Source organism: Eleutherodactylus coqui, chromosome 2, assembly GCF_035609145.1.
Source record: "Eleutherodactylus coqui strain aEleCoq1 chromosome 2, aEleCoq1.hap1, whole genome shotgun sequence".
NCBI lineage: Eukaryota > Metazoa > Chordata > Amphibia > Anura > Eleutherodactylidae > Eleutherodactylus > Eleutherodactylus coqui.
The window spans coordinates 306,059,329-306,078,208 of NC_089838.1; the positions used below are offsets into that span (position 1 = coordinate 306,059,329).

The following is an 18,880-nucleotide window of genomic DNA, read 5'->3' on the forward strand; positions in this document are numbered from 1 at the left end:
GAACAGAGCTTTTACCTCATGTGAAGAGGCAGAGAGCAGTGAGGAGACCGGCTGTGTGCCAGAGGAACAGAGCTTTAACCTCACATGTGAAGAGGTAGAGAGCAGTGAGGTGACCAGCTGTGTGCCGGAGGAACAGAGCTTTTACCTCTCATGTGAAGAGGCAGAGAGCACTGAGGAGACCGACTGTGTGCCAGAGGAACAGAGCTTTTACCTCATGTGAAGAGGCAGAGAGCACTGAGGAGACCGGCTGTGTGTCAGAGGAACGGAGCTTTAACCTCACATGTGAAGAGGTAGAGAGCAGTGAGGTGATCAGCTGTGTGCCAGAGGAACAGAGCTTTTACCTCATGTGAAGAGGCAGAGAGCACTGAGGAGACCGGCTGTGTGTCAGAGGAACGGAGCTTTAACCTCACATGTGAAGAGGCAGAGAGCAGTGAGGTGACTGGCTGTGTGCTGGAGGAATAGAGCTTTTACTTCATGTGAAGAGGCAGCAAGTACTGAGGAGACCGGCTTTGTGCCAGAGGAACAGAGCTTTTACTTCATGTGAAGAGGCAGAGAGCACTGAGGAGACCGGCTGTGTGTCAGAGGAACGGAGCTTTAACCTCACATGTGAAGAGGCAGAGAGCAGTGAGGTGACTGGCTTTGTGCCAGAGGAACAGAGCTTTTACTTCATGTGAAGAGGCAGAGAGCACTGAGGAGACCGGCTGTGTGTCAGAGGAACGGAGCTTTAACCTCACATGTGAAGAGGCAGAGAACACTGAGGAGACCAGCTGTGTGCCGGAGGAACAGAGCTTTTACCTCATGTGAAGAGGCAGAGAGGACTGAGGAGACCGGCTGCTGTAGGGGATGTCTGCTAACAGCATGTGAAGAGGCAGCCGCAGTGCTGGGATTCTGGCTGTGAGTTAAAAGTTCTGTTCGACCGGCTCCCTGACACAGCTGAGAGGTTATCCCAGCAGCGATATTCATATATACTACAGTCTGTTTCTCTTTCACGACGGGTTATTAGTCCAGGTAATTATTACTGATGGGCAGAGAAGCAGGGAGTGCTTAGATAGGCGCTCAGCTCTCGGCCATCTTCTTTTCCCAATGATGGTCCCCTAGACAAAACAAGCAGTTAGAAAAAAACAAAGTATTCCGTTATGTATTAATGTTTTTATTTTTCTATTTCTCAGACAAACCCTTTCAAAGCACAGCCTCTGGTCTATATCTCGTTCCCCCTCCAATAACTTGGTCCCCATGGTCAGCTGCGGGCATTATACAATGACGTAACATAACATAGACACCCACCGTAGGTACAGGTCCTTGGACTGGACGATGAACCGAAACAAGTACTTGATGGCTTTTAGAGATGAGAAGAGCATCTCCCTATGACTCGGATCATCAGCGCTCCTCACGTACCAGGTCAGCACCTTGATCAGCTTCCTACAAGACGCGTTAAAATCAATACATAAATAATTAGGCGGCACATAAACGTGAACACGGCATAAAGAAAGCAAATTACAGCGCGGATATCCCGTTAATATAATAAACTGGAAAGGTGCAATGCCTCCCCTGCTTCATACACTCCTCAGCTGCTACAGAAACTCTTTGTGAAGAGGGCGGCTGCTACATCCGAGCTGGATGCTGAGCACCTCACTCAGATCGGACCTAATTTGCTGCCCTAAAAGGACGGATATCCACCCAAAATAAACAAATGTGGAGAACACAAAATAGTTAGAATGAAATAAAAACAATGTGTCGCTACCATCTGTCATCACTGGGTCATAACTTAACCTGCAAGGCGGACCACCTGGCCGTTACACAACGGTTGAGCATGCATGGTACCGCTACATTAATTCTAGCGGGAGTACAAACGCTTCTCTATATCTGACACTACAAAACAATTGGATGGAGCGGCAGCACGCATGGCCGGTTACTGGTCCAATCAAGCTCCTCCGCACTAAGAGGGTCTGGACTGGAGAAGGGGAGTCGCGGGCCCTGTTCCCAAGAGCTGTGTAATTCCCAGTGGTGAAACTCTCACTGGTCTGACTTTTATCACCTATCTCGTAGATAAGTGATCAGTCGATTCTTAGGCGATCCAAGAAAAAGCTTTTGAGTTTTTTTATTTAGATTTTTTTCATTATAAATACGGCAATAAGTGGATGGGTGTGGAGGAAGTTTAAACTTTTTTTTTTTTAATAATTAATAAAACTTTTTAAAAATCATTTTTACATTTTTTTTTTAGACATGAACTCTGTGATTATTTGATCGCTCTTGATGTATTACGTTTTACTGCAATGTGTCAGGCAGTAATCTGCAATGGCAGCTTTGTTGGCTGCCAAGGCAACCAAACGGCATCACCTAATCTCATCGCAAGGAAAAGGGTGGGGTTGTTCAAGACCCTCAAGTTCAGATCGCGGTATTGAAATTCCCATTGGAACTCGAGCTGAGTGCGGCTGTTGCTGGTGGGTGCCAGCTGTGAGGAACAGCTGGCACCTGCATTGTGTGGAACGGGAACTCCCAGGATGTAACTGTATGTCCTGTAGTGTTAAGGGGTTAATAACCCCGTTACTTGCGTGTGCGTTCCTCTCAGACGAGTAACTGCTGTACAGGAAGAGAAAGTGATGACCATTCAAATAGCCCTTAGAACAATGGTTTTCATAAATTGGGGTACAAGGCCCACCTACCTGTCCAGACTATCACCCTAAAAAAAGTGCAAGTGCATCCAGAAGAAACTAGGTAGCGGAGGTCTAACTTAAAGCTACTGGGCTCTAATGCAAAATCTGTAACAGCCACCCCCCCTCCCAAATATAACGCTTCATTTATAGTACTGGTCTTCTACTAAGCGGAAGGAGACCACATGGGGCCCCTAAAGCTCCAGGGCCCGGGTGTGACTGCATCCCCTATAGTTACACACCACCGGAAGCGAAAACTTACTCATAAGCCAAGGTTGTACTGAAGTGCTTAGTGATGTAGGTCTCCAGGACCGGATTAAAGTGCTGAAACTTAATATCTGCGATCAGTGAAATAATAAAAACCTGAAAGAACAAAAGACAATAATTGTGCGAGGAAAAACCATGTCGGGAGAGATGAAAGCAAATAGGAGTATTAGGGGATGACTGAGGGTCCGGGAACGAGAAGAGGGTTATGTGGGAGGCAGGAGGGGAGGCATCAGCTCACCAGGGCATCAAACACCAGAACGTCACAGTTCTCCTTGTCTTGGGCCTCCATCATTATGTTGAACAGAGCGTCCAGTGTGTCCTGCAGGAACTAAAGGGACCAGAGAGAAGACTGAGAAGAGGAAGCAAAGAAGTCCCATAGCGGGCATTTCCACATTCACATGGGAGTTATCTGGACGTAGCCGCTGATCACAACTCCATCACAGCCAAGTCCTTCTAATGTTATATAAAGAGAACCAGCTCATGTACAGAACACTTCTCATGTCCTTATGACCTTCTGAACGTCTTGAAGGACCAAAATCATTTTTTCATCTTCTGATGTCCTGTAGGAGGCCCTGATTTTGTGTGACTAATAGGAAAAACTAAAAATTGCATCACAGGTATATACAACATTTTTTTCTCCCTCATCCCTTGGAAACAATGGGCAAGATTTCTGAGGACTCAAAAAAATAGAACATGCTTTGACTTTTCTATCTTGCAGCCTCGCTGTGAGAGACAACTTCCACGTGTAAATATCTCACAATGCACCAAACTCGTCCGTGTTGACCACACCCCAAGATATTTTTTTAAATAAGCATCAATTTAAGTATAAATTGTAGCCAACAGAAGTGCTGGATCAATAATTTGCAGAATACGGCCACTTTCCTTGTGAAATTTAGTTCAGAATACATTCCGACATCAAATGTTGAAAATCTGCCATATGAACATGCTTTAAGTTTCCACTTGCATGCAGTTAGTAAATAGCTCTAAGGAGTTTCCACTGTTTTCTTAGGACTTACCTTCATGATTTCACTTCCATCTACTTCCATGAGCTTGCGGAGAGCTAGAGATACAGGTCTGGGGTTGGAGCGCCAGTTTAGGAGACCAAGTAAGTCCACTGGTGGAAAAGACAAGTGATAGAGGAGGTCATGTCCAGGATATTCCTAATATACACACAATCCGCCTAATATCACACCGTCCCCCTCACCATTCTGTGTCAGTTTGGTAGAACAGATCAAAGTGCTGATTTGGAAACTGTCCTTAGTGGGTGTTAGGTTGGGTGCATGTCCTCTAGGAGAACGGACTTCTTCTTCCTCTTCCTTAGTAGCAGGGAGCAATAAATACATCTTGGCATCATCCGACTTCTTGCTATCACCCTATACAGAAAGTTATGAGATGTTTTGCATTAAGCCCAGTCTTGACCATAATGAGGAGAAGTGTAATAGGAGGCAATGCTCCCATTGATTCCACTTCCTCCTCTGGCCACTGATGACAACATCTGGCCCCAAAACACTTAGAGTAGGCCAGGCAAGCAACTGATGGATCAACTACTGATGGCCTATCCAGCTATTGTATCCGCCTAGAACACCCCTTTAAATCTGTCTACATATGAATAGGTTAGAAGTCAATAAGTGCCATATTTTCCATAGTCCTCATTCATTGATAACACAGTTATTGTTGAGCAGAGTACATCAGATGGACTGACGTGTTCTTCTCATTAACGTTCACATTTCTGTGTGTGCACTCCATTGGGAATTGGTCATATAGGAGGAAAAGCAGGAGATGAACCATGACAATAGATGCCCTACCAACATTGAACTAGAGGGGGCAGTAGTACTCCGAGGAGAAGTTGGTTTTCCTTTATGTGATCTCTAGGAGTTATTCTGCATTAGCAAGACAATTCATGTTGGACTTATAAATTATATTTTACACTCTTCTGAGTTACTGTCTGTGGCTCCCCTAAGGGGTTAAACGTGGTTAAGGCAATGGACTATAAAGATTTGCCAAAAATTGTGCCAGAATTCATGGATGTGCCAAAATCTGCACCGAATTTTGGCCAAACAGAGCTGAGCATGCTCAATTCATGCTACTTGATTGGCTAAGGTGCCCACATAAAGGGCAATATCTTGCTGCACAACAGGTGAGTGCAGGGTGCTGCACAGTGAGCTGGGAGTGCTGCTACGGTGCTGCTGTTGAGGAGCACAAGTGATTGCAGAGACCAGTAGTAGAGAGGAGAGAAAGGCAGCAGGAGCTGATTTGGAGCGGACAGGGGGTGCTGGACGTAGTAACTGGAGATTGCCTACAGCCTGGAGCCAAAAGAAGGAGAGTGCCCATGTATGTCCCCAATCTGATGCTACATATGGAATGCAACTAGGATCCAAGGGAGCCATGGTAGAGTTGTGCTCCTGAGCCCGGACAAACCTGGGCTTGTAGTAGTAATATGGCTCCCACCAGACAAACTGTAAGTGAGGCTAGCCTCAAACCAGGTCTCAGGTGTGCTCACTGTTAGGGATGCATTTAGTAACCAATAAGCCTTTTGCATAGGAAAGCATTATGCTGATGGACTTGAACTATTTAGCCACAGTTCTATTGCTTATGGTTAAGGACTGAGATAGTCATAAAGGGGTGCGAGCCTACTCAATAGAGACAGACCATCTGGTGTTCGAATTCTAGGTTTCCATTAGACAGTATTAATAGCAGTGGGGTGTTAACCCTCTAAAAGATGAACTTTGCGTTATGTGGCGTGATCTGTATTTCAGTTCATCGGGACTAATGGGACTGGTCTTCAAACACCATTATTGATACTGTTCTTTTGGACTTATTCCACAATCGGTACAAAGTATTTTAAATCCCAGGATTCAGTTAGCAGTAGTTAGTATCAAGTTATTCCACAGGAAAGAGTTAATTATTTACTTGTCCTGTTTCATTCAAATATTGTATACTGTATCATATCCCGAAGTTGCGTTGTAACCCCACCACTCATGACATAGCCATTTTCCCTTACCTGCTTGACTTCTACTGAAAAACATGGTTGAGGAAGTCAAGAAAATGACCACTTAGGAATGTTACTGGTAGCATGGTCCCTGCTGGGACCCCAATGTTTTGCACTTAGGCTCCACATCGAAACACCCTAACTTTTAGCTGAACCAGAAGTGATCAGTGTTCATCTATGATGTGGAGGGAACCCGCTATTCTGTAGTGATCAGAGCTGACTGCCAATCATTCACCATTATACTCTTTGAGCGCGAGTGCATTTGATTAGAGTTTGGACCGAATGACCTGCAATCTCTATTCTTACCTTATAAATGATTAAGTCATGAAATCCATCCCCCAGCGTTGTCCCATCTTGGTTCATCAACCTGACAAAAGCCACTCCAAACACCTTCTCCGACTTGTCCCGAGCTGGTAGAAGGCAAAGGAAGCAAACATGGGTTCAGAAAATTCAAAGACATCAGAATGGATTAGGTAGAACAGGTAGAATTGAAGACTAGGCGTACCGCACTTCAGACCTACTCCATAAGCCTGAGGAAGAACCCTGAGTAGGTTCAAAAGCTCCCTAGAACATCATGTATTTCTGTTAGCCGTTAAAAGGTATCATATCTACAGGATTACTTGGTTTCTCTTCCTGGGAACAATCACATTTTGCTCAACTGGCTAACACAGTACTAAACTTTTTTCGCACTTGAGACAGAGATGCAAGAAACTCGTCAAGCTAATGTAAGGCTTTTAGTTTAGTGTATTGTTGCCAGTGTTTCATCAGAATCTAACATTCCATCTTCATGACTGCACCGTACAAACAATGTACTAGACCTACGGTAAGACTTACATTCCTGAGAGGAGCGGTGCCGGAAATTGAAGAGTAGATGGCAGTGACTGACCTCTTCAATGGGTATAGAGACCTGTACAGGCAGAATGAATGGAAAGGAAATGTAGCATTACATGGTGGTTTTTGAAGCAAATGATAGTTTATGTAATACATGGATGAGCAAAGTCCACTCAAGCGAGGGACCCCCTCTAAGGAATAAGATGTCCATATGCCCTAGAGGGCCTCTGTGCAGCCTCACAAGTTACTTAGGTTGTTCAGGTTTCTTACAATGGCAGTCAAAAAAGTCTTAATACACATACACTAAATAAGCACCTTATTAGAGGCACCTATCAAGTAGAGTGTTCGCCTTCAGAAAAGCAGCAATTTATCGTGGGCATCCATCCACGGATATCAAAGGGCAAGGTGTGCCAAGAGAACATTACCTACACTAATACCCCACCTCCATCACCCTGAACTGTTGACACCTGACAGATAGGGTTCATCCATTCATGCGGCTTGTGCCAAACGCTGACCATCCATCGGTATGGTGCATACTGGCCACGAGATGTTTTTATGCTGCTCCGTGATCTAATTTTTTAGCCCTTTTCCCCCCGAGTCTCACTTTTCTGTTGCACTTCAATACTGATGGAACTGGTTGTTATAGTCCATCCACACTAAGGTGTGCAATCAGATACGTTAGTTGGAGCACCAGTCTTGTATTTGGCTGCTCTTGACTGTACAGCACCTGTTCATCAGAATGATTCTTGACATCCTCCTCTGACCCCATTCTCAGTAAACTCTCCACATCGCTGCATGAGAAAATCCCACAAGGTTGGCAGTGAGATCCCGGTCCCGGCTAGTCTAGCACCGATGACCAGGTCATGATGGAAGTCACTCAGATCGCTGGATTATTCCACCTAATGTGGAGTCACACTGAAACTGATCAAGGAAACTTGTCACGTGATCTATTCTACACTCCGGGGTCACGGCTCTAATTTTCATACACAGAAGCTCCAATTGTGAAAAGGCCACTGTCTCTTATAAAGCGGTTTTATGTGTAATGTATGTGAAACTAAAAACAAAAAAAAAGTTGAGACCACCACAATGCAGAGAGACAAAAATATTCTTTTTTTGTCTGGGTACTTAGGGGGTTAAAGAATTTTATTGTACTACATAAACGCATGGAAGGAAAGGGTGGTGCTGTCGAAAGTGCTCAATAAACTTCCTGATTTCTGCAATTAAATTCTTTGCCAGCTGTCTAGAAGGGTGAGAATCTGCTGGCATGCCATCTTCTGGCTTTACTTTACATGGCTGACATAACTAGAGCAGCCACTCCCCGAGATGAAGGAGCAAGGCAGGCGGAAAAGTATGACATAAATGTCATTGTCAAGGGAGGGCTAAACCGGTAGACCAGTGGACAGACACTACTTCATTGACAATGTAGGGGGGAAAAGGCCTTCTTCATTACGTAAAAGAGCAGATGTTAGACTAAGGTAGACCTCAAGCCAGAAATGAGTTTTGCTTCTGACTCATGATGTCCAGTTTTTCTCTACAAGGTTCGACTGCTGGTGCACTTTAGGTATAGAATGCGAATTAGCGGGATTACCATCATTTTTGGGGTGCTTTTTAAGTCACCTGGTCACCCAAAGGATCCCCTTTCTTCCCTCAGTTCTCCCTGGCAGTCAATGGTAATGAGATGATGTTCTGCCCGCCTTAGTCCTCAACCGGTAGACCGCTGTCTGAATCTGAACCGGAGATACCAGATGTACAGGCCGCACAGACCTGATGTCTTCAATGCATTGGAGAAGAGCTGGTCTGCTGTCAGGAGTGGAATTACCACTAGCGCCTGGCAGACAAGGTGCTGGCCAACGTCAAAATGTTGTAGGTGGTAGTGCATGGAAGTGAAGAGGACCAACAGCGCTATGAAGTTGTTCTTTTCTTTGTCTGTTCTGGTGTCTAAATTAATTTCAGGAGCTGGTCTGGAGTTTGAATTAGTCATAGGGGTCTGGTCTAGGGTCTAAATGATTTTAAGAGATAAGAGTCTTAATTTTAGGGTCTGTTTTGAATAAATTTAGAGAATTTGTGCGGGTCCCTACGTCTTTCCATCAGATGCACATGCCACACTCAACACGGTAGCTGGTGATGTACACCTTGTAATGTCCATCATGACTGGGATCGAGATCACTCACAGAATGTCCACAAAGGCCAGAACAGAGAATGATACACTAATCAGTTTCAGTATATGTATTAGGGATCCAATATATTTGTTGATATCTCTTTAAGATAGGTCCGATGGGTGCGAGGTAACGCTGGCAGCTCTCGCAAGAGGATAAGCTTAGCGCTTTGGATATAAAAGGTGGGCGCGACATACAGAATGTGCGATGCCTCGCCAGGTAGTTCTGTCATACAGTAATGCGATAGACTGCATATTGTAAGACCGTAAATGCCCACCACACAACAAGCTGATTCTTCTGGATAAAGCAACGTCACTGGGCACTGCAGCAATAACCAAGTTCCTCGGTATCTGGCATGTCTTTGTGAGAGAAAGTCTCCCATCGTCACTGCACACCGATGGCCTTCAATTACTCTTCTTGTTTGGCGGTATTCTGAGCATGCAATGGTTGAGTATTCCCCACCAACAGGTGCCCTGACAGGTGGTATGCGACCACTTTCACTATGTCCAACCATAGTGACTTTGACTGTCATTCAGTGTAAATGCATGTCCCAACTGACCAACCGACCAACGAGATTTCGCTGGGGTCTGCGCCCGACAAATCATCCTGCGTAAAACTTTAATGACGTTGAGAGGTTTGGTGTGGGATCTGACTGAGTTTAGGTAACCGGGGTCTTAATTTTGGGGTCTGGTTTTCCTACTAACAAATAATAGAACTTTGTGAAACTATTTGTATCAAGGTTTCATAAGAGAACAAAAGACATCTTAGGAAAGCCAAGAAGTTTTCTTTAAGAAACTTAGATGACTAACCTTGACCGTCTCATACCAGCTCGGCTGCTTCACTTGATAATAAACCACTGATTTATACTCTGGAAGTCCTTCCTGTCCAGCTCCAGGAATTATGGCTTTCTAAATAGAGTAAAGTCATAAAATGAAGATTACACAACTTGAGCTCCACCGGGGGAACATCACAGTACAGAATACGAATTTGCTATGCTGTACCTCCAGTAAATTTCCATCCTGGTCATGGACAGACATTGTGACTTCAACATTTTTTGGCGTTTTCTTTTTGCCCTTGTCAAACTCCCCCTGGATCAGAGTGATATAGATGTCATTTCGAACATCTCCTGTAAGATCAGAATAGAGATGTTCATCATCTATCCATGAACTGACATTACAATAAAGTGTTCGGCATAAGCACATTCCTAACATATACCGTACCTGGCAGGATGATCTCTGGGAAGCCCATCTTTCGAGCTACAGCAGTAGATCTGTCCACTAGATGAGAATATTCCTTCTGCACTTGACTCAAGTCTCCAGGGAGAAGCTTAAGGGAAATCCAGAGTCCTACAAAGCCCAAGTGAACAAAGATATATCAAGATTTGCTTCTCTTTGGGTCTTCATAATACATCTTATTTAGGTTGTCCTGATGGAACACAGGTCTCTATTTTTGTGCAAAATGCATCAAATGATATATTCTTGGAGAATTTTTATTGAAGGAGGCTTCCAGGACTTTTGATATTGATGATCTATCCTTGGGATAAGTCTTCAATATCAGATTGGCAGGGGTCTGCCACCCTTGACCCTGGCCGGTCAGCTTTTTGAAGATGCCACAGTGCCCGGGCAGGGATTGCGGCTTCACCACTGCATACCAGGCACAATGCCGAACATTTCGTAGCAGTGGTCAATCCCATTCACTTGAAAGCCACATGATGAATAAACCTGATGCCATTGGTCAGTGAAGAGGCTGCAGTGCTCACCTCAGTGCTGTAGCTAATCGGCAGAGATCCCAGGCTGGAGGTTCCCACCTGTATGATATTTATGACCCATCATGAGGATAAGTCATCAATATCCAAGTCCCAGAAAACTCCTTAGACTTGTGATAACTGCAGTTCAATTTAAAATCCCAGACACAAACATCTTTTACTGTCCAATTTAGGTCTCATAACTTTAACCTCTTCCCTCCCAAGCCATTTTTGGTTTTTTTCAGAAGCATCATAACCATCTGAGGGCTTGTTTTAGCTGGATAGGTTGCATTTTTCAATGGTACTATTCAGAGGCGTAACTTGAAGCTTCTGGGCCCCAATGCAATATCTCTAACAGGGCCCCCAACTATAATGCTTTATTCATAGTACTCGGCTCCTTATATGGAGAAGAGAGGCCTTATGGGTCCCCTAAGGCTTCTGGGCCCGGGTGCAACCGCATCCCCTGCACCCTCTATAGTTACGCCCCTGGTACTATTTAATAATTTAATGTACTGAAAAGCTTTTAAAAAATTCTAAAATTAGAATTAAATTGAAAAAAACCCCTCAAGTTCCCCATTTGTTAGGGGGCGGGGTGTCTTGTCTTTATGATGTACACTATGTGGCAAAAAGGACATGTTAACTTTATTATGTGGGTCAGTATGACTATGAGAACACCAAATTTATAGTTTTTTTTTTTGTACTACTGTTAAAACACTAAAAAAATCTTTTTTGTTTTTTAAATTGCTTTCTGATGCCATCTTCTGACCGCCATAACTTTTTTGGTTTTCTGTTGATGAGGCTGTGTCAGGACATATTTTTTTGCGAAATGACTGGTAGTTTTTGATTGACACAATTGGGATAAGTAATACATTATTTTAATAGATTTGAGTTTTATGGACTCATCGATATCGTGCATATTTTTTTCCTAATTGTTTAAATGTTACCAAATGGGGAACAGATTTTTTTTTTTTTTACTTCTAGTATTTTTTATTCTTAGTGATAATTAAAACAATTTCATTCAACTTATTAGTTCCCTAACAGGACTTGAACTGGAGATCAATACACTGCAATATTTCAGTATTGCAGTATATTGCATTTCCCACATCTTAAAAGGCAGAATTACATGTCAGCCCTGGGGGCCATCACAAGACCCAGGGCTATTATGACAGCTGAATGGCACCCTGCGATGTCATCAGAGAGGTGCTATTTTAGAGACAGAGGTCCCTCTTTTGAGCCATTTAAATGTCGCTTTGAAATTTGATAGCAGCATCTAAATGGATATGAGATTTGATTGGAGTTATCTCCAATTGTGACTGTTGCGGATGGGTGTCAGATGTCAAAGACAGCTGGCACCCACCATTTATTGCTTTGGTTTCTTTCCCTAATGTTAGCTTTGGCAGTATTTGTTATTCTTGGACCATGCATCGCCAACCTACGTCATGGGCTAGGAGTATGGCCAAGACATATTTCCAAGAGCCAACAATACCCTGTAAGATAGGAGGTCCATACCCTGCCCCTTGTGGTTGATTTCCTTGGCTGCGATCACTTTGTTGTAGATGGTGGTCAGTGATTCATTCTCTGCCAATACCCGGGAAGTGCTTAAGGGAGACATGATGAGCTGCCGTTGGCTGATATAATTCTCCTTAGCCATCCTGATGATAAATTACATTTCAATATAAGTGACCTTCGTAATGTCATAGGAACAGTTGGTAGTTTTGTAGGTAAATGGCAACTTACGGATGGAAAGGGATAAAATGTTGCTTCTCCTCATCATCCACTTTACCGTGGACTACATCAGAGATGTCCATCACTGCAAAATATTGGGAGGAAGACTGTTTTATTTGGAACTAAAGATGCATTCAGGGACGTAACAAGTAATCATAGGGCACCGATATGGCATAAATACTCAAGTTCAGGGCTTGAAACGTTTAAGAATATTTTAGTCTTCACATCCCCTTTGCCTTTTCTTCAATTCATCTTCAACTTTCTGCCCCTTCCAGTATCCAAAAGAAACCCTAACTATACATCCCCTTGAATAAGAATGAGCCATCTGTGCTGCTATGCAGTCTGACTTGGTAATTCCGATCAGGTATATATTATTAAATCATATAGATCACACTTGCCAACTCTCCGAAAACATTGGGAGCCCCCCAAAATAAGGGGAGACCTCCTACATTCCCAGAAGAGTTGGCACGTCTCCTGGGCACTATACATCCAGGAAGATTTAGGCAAGGATGATGGGGGCAATCACCCTGCTAGGTCTGCCCACCCACACTATTTGCTTTGCGGGCTGCATCGCTTGCTCCGCGCTTTTGACATCTTCATATGTATGTAGATGAATCCTCCTCCCCGACACCTCAGAACTGGGTAGGAGGATTCATCAAGATTCTAGTGGAAGAAGGGAAGTAGAGTATAAAGCACGTAACTGCAGTCGGAGAAGGACTTAGGCAACACAAAAGGGCACCACTACCAAAGAGACAGCACTAATAGGGTGTAATTACCTAATGGTGGGCACTGTTATGTAATAAGACAAAAAGAGGACACCATTATGTAATGAGGCTCAAGGGAGGGGGGGCACTATTAACTAAGAGGCACAAAGGGGGAAGTATTACTCAACAAGTGCACAAAGGGGACATTATTATGTAATGGGGCAAAAAGAAGACAGTATTACATAATGGGGTCATAAAGGGAGCACAATTAACTACCGTAATAGAGGTACAAAGTGGGCACTATTATCTAATGGTGGCAATATAACTGTGGGGCTCACAGAAATGGGACTTCTTACTGTACAGGGGGTACTGAAATAGGTTGAGGTAGCAGTAGGATGAGGAGTCTCCAGGTACCTCCTTTTTTTCATGCCCTTTCTCCATGGGGTGTGGAGTTTAAATAAGGAAGTGTGGCATGCAAAAAAGAGGTGTCAACTGTGAAAAGGGGTATGACCTATACAAAAGATTTCTCTCTCCAGTGTTCATGAGGGCAATTTCTAAACATTTTAAGTATAATAAAGATGAAATATGACTTTACCTGCAACACCAAAGGGCCTTCTCAAGCCAAATGTATGTTTCTTTCCATCCTTCATTTCCATGTGTCCTACCCGGACAATCTGACATACAAGGCTGATCCGAGGACGTATTAAATCCAGACTGCTGAGGTCCTGAAGAGAAGAGAGGTCAAAACTAGAATGAAAAACAAAATGGACGTGGTTCAAGATCAAAAAGGAAAGCAGAAAAGTTAGAAACTAGAAGACATCAAGGAAGACAGTGCTGGAAAACACTCATGTGTAAGAAAAGTAGGGGAAGCAATGTCACGGACTGTATGACCGATAGAAAGAGTATTTTTTTTTATCCCATCTGTTCAAGGTGATGTACAGAAATCAGTAAAAAAAAATATTGGCCCATTTAACCAATAAAGTCAAGAGTATTTACATATGAAGATAAGAAGACATCGATTAGAAGACACCACTATCAGACAAGGAGGAGTATGTAATCGGGTGGAGGACTGGTGGGCAGGCTTGACTGGGACTTTGATGATTTTGATAAAATTTTACGTAAAACGAGGCAGCTAAAAGGCAGAACAAAAACTAAACTTCAGGAGGACGGAGGGTAATAAAGTCCACCCCTTGATAATGGTGATCAGCAAGGCATACGAGACAAAGGAAGTAGAGTAGTGGTGGACTAAAGAACCGGGAGGATGATAGCTTAGAGGTAGACTCAAATTGTTGCATACTGTAAACGGCAGGGAAACCAAGTATCGGGCATGAGTGATTGTAACATAACCGATCCTTTGTTCCCCATGAGGATAGGCAGCCACCAGATGTGTCCAAGGGCAATCATCTACACCCTTTTATGGGGTAGTCAGGGAATATACTTTAAGTGCAAGAAAAGTGATCATACTGGAGGAAAAGTGTGAGAAGAAATTACAACTAAAAAGGTAAAAAAAAGTAGTGAAAATATATAAAAAAGTGGAACAAAAAAAGAAAAAAACATCAATAAATACAAGAATCTATAACAAACCAAAGTCAGTCACTTCCATGGACGGTCTGGGTATGCCTAGTCAATTATAAGAGCAATATGGTCCCCAATGTGATCAGTGGTTCCGAAATGTTTGTAGCTCATGAGCCACTTTTAAAGGCTACAGACTGAGCGGTATGAAGGTGAACTGCTGGTGATATAGTTTTGACTCTAGTAGCGAGTTCTAGCAATGCTAGGACCTACTGGTGTCACTAGTGATCAATACTATACACCACTGCCAATGGCTGAGGGGAAGCCAAGAGCCATATTTAACTCCTGAAAATCTATAGAGGGAATATTGGTCTAGATGACCACAATACATAAACCCCCCTTACATCTAGAGTTAAAGAATTGCAAATTTCCAGTTTGAAAATTTGGTGGCTCATGTGAGAAGAGCCAACCTTGAGTGATACCTAAGATTTCATTTTTGCTGTTCGAGACTGATCTTAACACTCATGCTATATCCATAGTATATGGCATAAATGTCTAATAGTTTCAGGTCCAACTTATCTCAACCCTCAACCTTCGTCCCACCTGGTAAGGCAGGTGATGTCTGCTGTATCCAGGTGGAGAATCAATGGAGAAGTAGCCATTCAAGTGGTAATGAAGGTCAATGAAATTCAATAGAGAGAAATATGTAATTCCAGCACCCAGATTAAACTGGAAGTGAATGTGATATGAACAAAGGAGAACAAAGACTAGGATTACAGAAGTGGAAGATGTGAGGGGTACTCACTGTGAACACTGCCTGTAGGTTGTTTAATTTCTCAATTTCTTTTGGCATACCAGAACTGCTCCAGCGGACCAGGTAATTCTCACTGCGGGTAAAGAAATTAGGCTTAGAGTCGGCATTAATCCTCCTTTTCATGGTTTGATATGTGTATATATTTAGGCTTATTGGGACCTTGGCCTTACCTGATGAAGTGGGAACTGTCTGGGTCATAAAGACACATCAGTAATTCTGCATCTTCCGCCATGTTACATACAAAGTTCTTGAGGTTGACATACAGGCTGTATGTATGAGCTAAATGGAGCATGGCTGGACTTCGGCAATCCAAGGGCTGCAGCTGGGACTGACAGGAATATGCAAGAACAGAAATAAACCCATTAAAGCTCCAGTGAAAACTCAAAACAGATACTCATCTTTTCCATCAAAGCTTGTTTGTGCTGCAGACCACTCCTCTGTTCTCTTCATATTTAAGTCATTATAATGGTCTCACATTACAGAAACAGTGAAGCAACAACCTGGTCACGGTCACCAGCTCTACAAGCCTGCTAGCTCACAATGCACTTGGAACTCCACCTTCCTCTCCCCTCACACTGAGAGAGATGGCTTGAATGACTGCTGATGCTGCTGTGATCACAGGGCTTTATAATAGCTAACAACATTACATATTGCACCATGCTTAGTGCAGAATCTAAGAGATTGGGCATGATGCAGGGAATCAAAGAATGCCAAAGAGAGAACTCTGCACTAGGCGTAATACAGAGTATCATTTTTTCTCAGAGGATTCTAATATGTTTTAATATAGAAAAGTAAAGAGAAATATGGATGATAAAGCCAAGACTTCAACTGTGTCCTTCCTGATGGGCCAATACCTCTAATTTGATCCTGCTAATCAGATGAATACTGAAATGCAACCACACATAGCTCCGTATACCTTCTCTTCCTGTATCCTCTCATCAATTCTCCGAGAAGCTGTTTCATGGGAACGGAACAGGGTGATCACACTGGTCTCATCTGGGTCGAGGATATTTCCATTTTCATCTCTGACCACAAGATCCAAACCAAGGAGCCTGCCAGACACAAACCAAGACAGAGATATCAGTGTATGAAATTATAAATTCCAAGCTTAAAGGGTATGTACAACTTTGCAACCAGATTTGATCGCTCCAATGCGTTTCTAATAAAGATTTACTTTGTAAACACTCTTGATTCAAAAATCTCCTACTGTTTTCTGTTTATAGCTCTTATGCAGACCTGTCTGTTTCCATGGTTACAGACTACAAACAAACCCTGTGTAGTCAGATCTTGAACAAGTGTCTCTTTCACCTGATCCCTTAGCATCTTGTTAACCTACAGACAGCTAAAACGGGTCAAGAAGGGATAAAATGACTGCAGCATCAGACAACACAGTGTATTTAGAGTCTATAACCATGGAGAAACATAGGTCTGCATAGAAGCAGTATACATAAAATACAAAAAAAAAAAGTAATTCTGTGTCTTATTTTAGATGCCAATTAGCTGTGACTGTGCACAAAGTGGCATTTTCCAATAACCTTACCGATTCCCATAGTCAATCTTCGTCGTTACTTTTTTCCTCAGTTCAGCCAAGTCGTCTTTGGGTAGGGTTCCAGACATAATTTGTGAGCGCCAGTCCATGAGTTGAGTCATCATGTCTTGTATCTGGATGAACAGTGACCTTTGATTTTGCTGTATGGAACACATAAATTCTGTATGATGACCCAATCATAAGAACAATCCACTGCATGTCAGGATACAGCAAGAGCTCAACTCACCACATACAAAGAGTGCCAGAGGAATGCCCATTCTCGTAACGTAACGGTGAGCTCCTGTACCAGTGGGAGCTCGCTGAGCACTGCCGGCTCATGGTGCCTGGAGGAGATAGCAAAACCTACTTATAAAACACTTATTAAACACGGCAACATCGTTGCAATAGGCACGCATCTTAAAAATCTCTCGGCTCAAACTTTGGAGACGGGGTGTCTAAAAAAAGCCCAATTCTGTTGTTATGTACTTTTTTTGATGGACAATGGGACACTGTGCGGGATAAATAATGTGCTACTTGGATAGACTGGACCTTTACAGGCACAGCAATACCAAATGCACCTTTAATATAGGAAAAAAAGGGTTAAACTTTTAGCACCTTTTATTTTTTTCTAATAATTAATAACTTTTTAAAACTGATTTTTCCATTTATTTTTTTAGTTCCCATAGGGAGGCTTGAATTTTCGATCGCTTGATCACTCCTGACTAGAGATGAGCGAGCATACTCGCTAAGGGCAATTGCTCGAGCGAGCATTGCCCTTAGCGAGTACCTGCCCGCTCGAGAGAAAAGGTTCGGCTGCCGGCGCGGGCGACAGGTGGGTTGCGGCAGTGAGCAAGGGGAGCGGGGGGGGGGGGGGGGGGAGGGAGAGATCTCACCTCCATTCCTCCTCACTCTCCCCCGCCGCTGAACTTTTTCTCTCGAGCGGGCAGGTACTCGCTAAGAGCAATGCTCGCTTGAGCAATTGCCCTTAGCTATTATGCTCGCTCATCACTACTCCTGACATATAATGTAATACCAGAGTATTGCATTATACCACAATCTGACATCCAGTCTATCATGCAATCAGCCGTGGCAGGGCTTTAAAAGGCCACAGGCTGCCATGGAACTGAAAGGCACCTCACCATCTCAGGACGCCACAACACCTAATAAGGGATACGAATACCACAGTCAGAACGGACAATGGCATTTATAGAGTTAACAGCCTCAATCAATATTCATGCTGGCTGTTGCCAGAAGATGCAATGCGAGATTACCCCATTGAAAACAATGGGAGAAACTCCAAGATCCTCTGCTGTCAGCCACACAGATGATCGCTGCTTCCCAGATATCGTACTCGCCCATGTGAAGTTAGCCAACACCCCCTTGGTATGGAGCGGAATCGGCTCCCCATCCTCCATACAAACCCCAAACCTACATGGCATAACTCTACATCCTGTGTCGTTAAGCCATTACAAGGTTGGATATCGACTCACGGGGTGGCTACCATTCCAATAGGTGGCGCTATGGCCGATTATTCCATCACTTTTTTCTTTAACATGTACGAGCTCGCTGGATATCTCCGAGCTTACCCTTTGTCATCAGTCACTTCTCTTATGTGAATGTAAGTTGCTGGGAAAATGCCCTGTGAAGAGAAAAGTACAGAGTGAGCTCCGAATGTAGGGGCAACGCCGATCGAGGATTATGTGGTCTCCTCTGCGATAGAATAATAGACGGCACTTCTGGGACTCAACTTCTTTCACCCATCCAGTATACCATACAACGATGATATTGGGCAGTATGCCATAAAAGTCTGTATATAACAGGATCCGGTCAGAGGCGTAACTTGAAGCTCCTGGGCACCTATTCAAAACCTGGAATGGGGCCCCCGACTAGAATGCTTTATTCATAGTACTGGGCTCCCTCTATGGAGAAGAGGCCTTATGGGCCCCCCAAAGCTCCTGG

At 43.6% G+C, this 18,880-nt stretch overlaps 1 protein-coding gene across 1 annotated transcript in view; it reads right to left on the reverse strand.

The window, feature by feature from the left end:
- The window catches only part of DOCK5 (dedicator of cytokinesis 5), a 100,737-nt gene that overhangs the window by 40,400 nt on the left and 41,457 nt on the right, over nt 1-18,880 (reverse strand). Inside the window, exons 4-22 of the mRNA XM_066593519.1 lie at nt 18,508-18,560; nt 17,169-17,265; nt 16,934-17,082; nt 16,310-16,445; nt 15,564-15,721; nt 15,385-15,466; nt 13,663-13,792; nt 12,376-12,448; nt 12,148-12,290; nt 10,115-10,240; nt 9,896-10,020; nt 9,704-9,802; nt 6,742-6,814; nt 6,214-6,317; nt 4,123-4,291; nt 3,935-4,032; nt 3,157-3,246; nt 2,914-3,014; nt 1,285-1,419 (exon numbers count right to left, since the gene is read on the reverse strand). Coding sequence (XP_066449616.1) covers nt 1,285-1,419; nt 2,914-3,014; nt 3,157-3,246; nt 3,935-4,032; nt 4,123-4,291; nt 6,214-6,317; nt 6,742-6,814; nt 9,704-9,802; nt 9,896-10,020; nt 10,115-10,240; nt 12,148-12,290; nt 12,376-12,448; nt 13,663-13,792; nt 15,385-15,466; nt 15,564-15,721; nt 16,310-16,445; nt 16,934-17,082; nt 17,169-17,265; nt 18,508-18,560 — 2,141 coding nt within the window. The remainder of the gene's footprint in view (nt 1-1,284; nt 1,420-2,913; nt 3,015-3,156; nt 3,247-3,934; nt 4,033-4,122; nt 4,292-6,213; nt 6,318-6,741; nt 6,815-9,703; nt 9,803-9,895; nt 10,021-10,114; nt 10,241-12,147; nt 12,291-12,375; nt 12,449-13,662; nt 13,793-15,384; nt 15,467-15,563; nt 15,722-16,309; nt 16,446-16,933; nt 17,083-17,168; nt 17,266-18,507; nt 18,561-18,880) is intronic.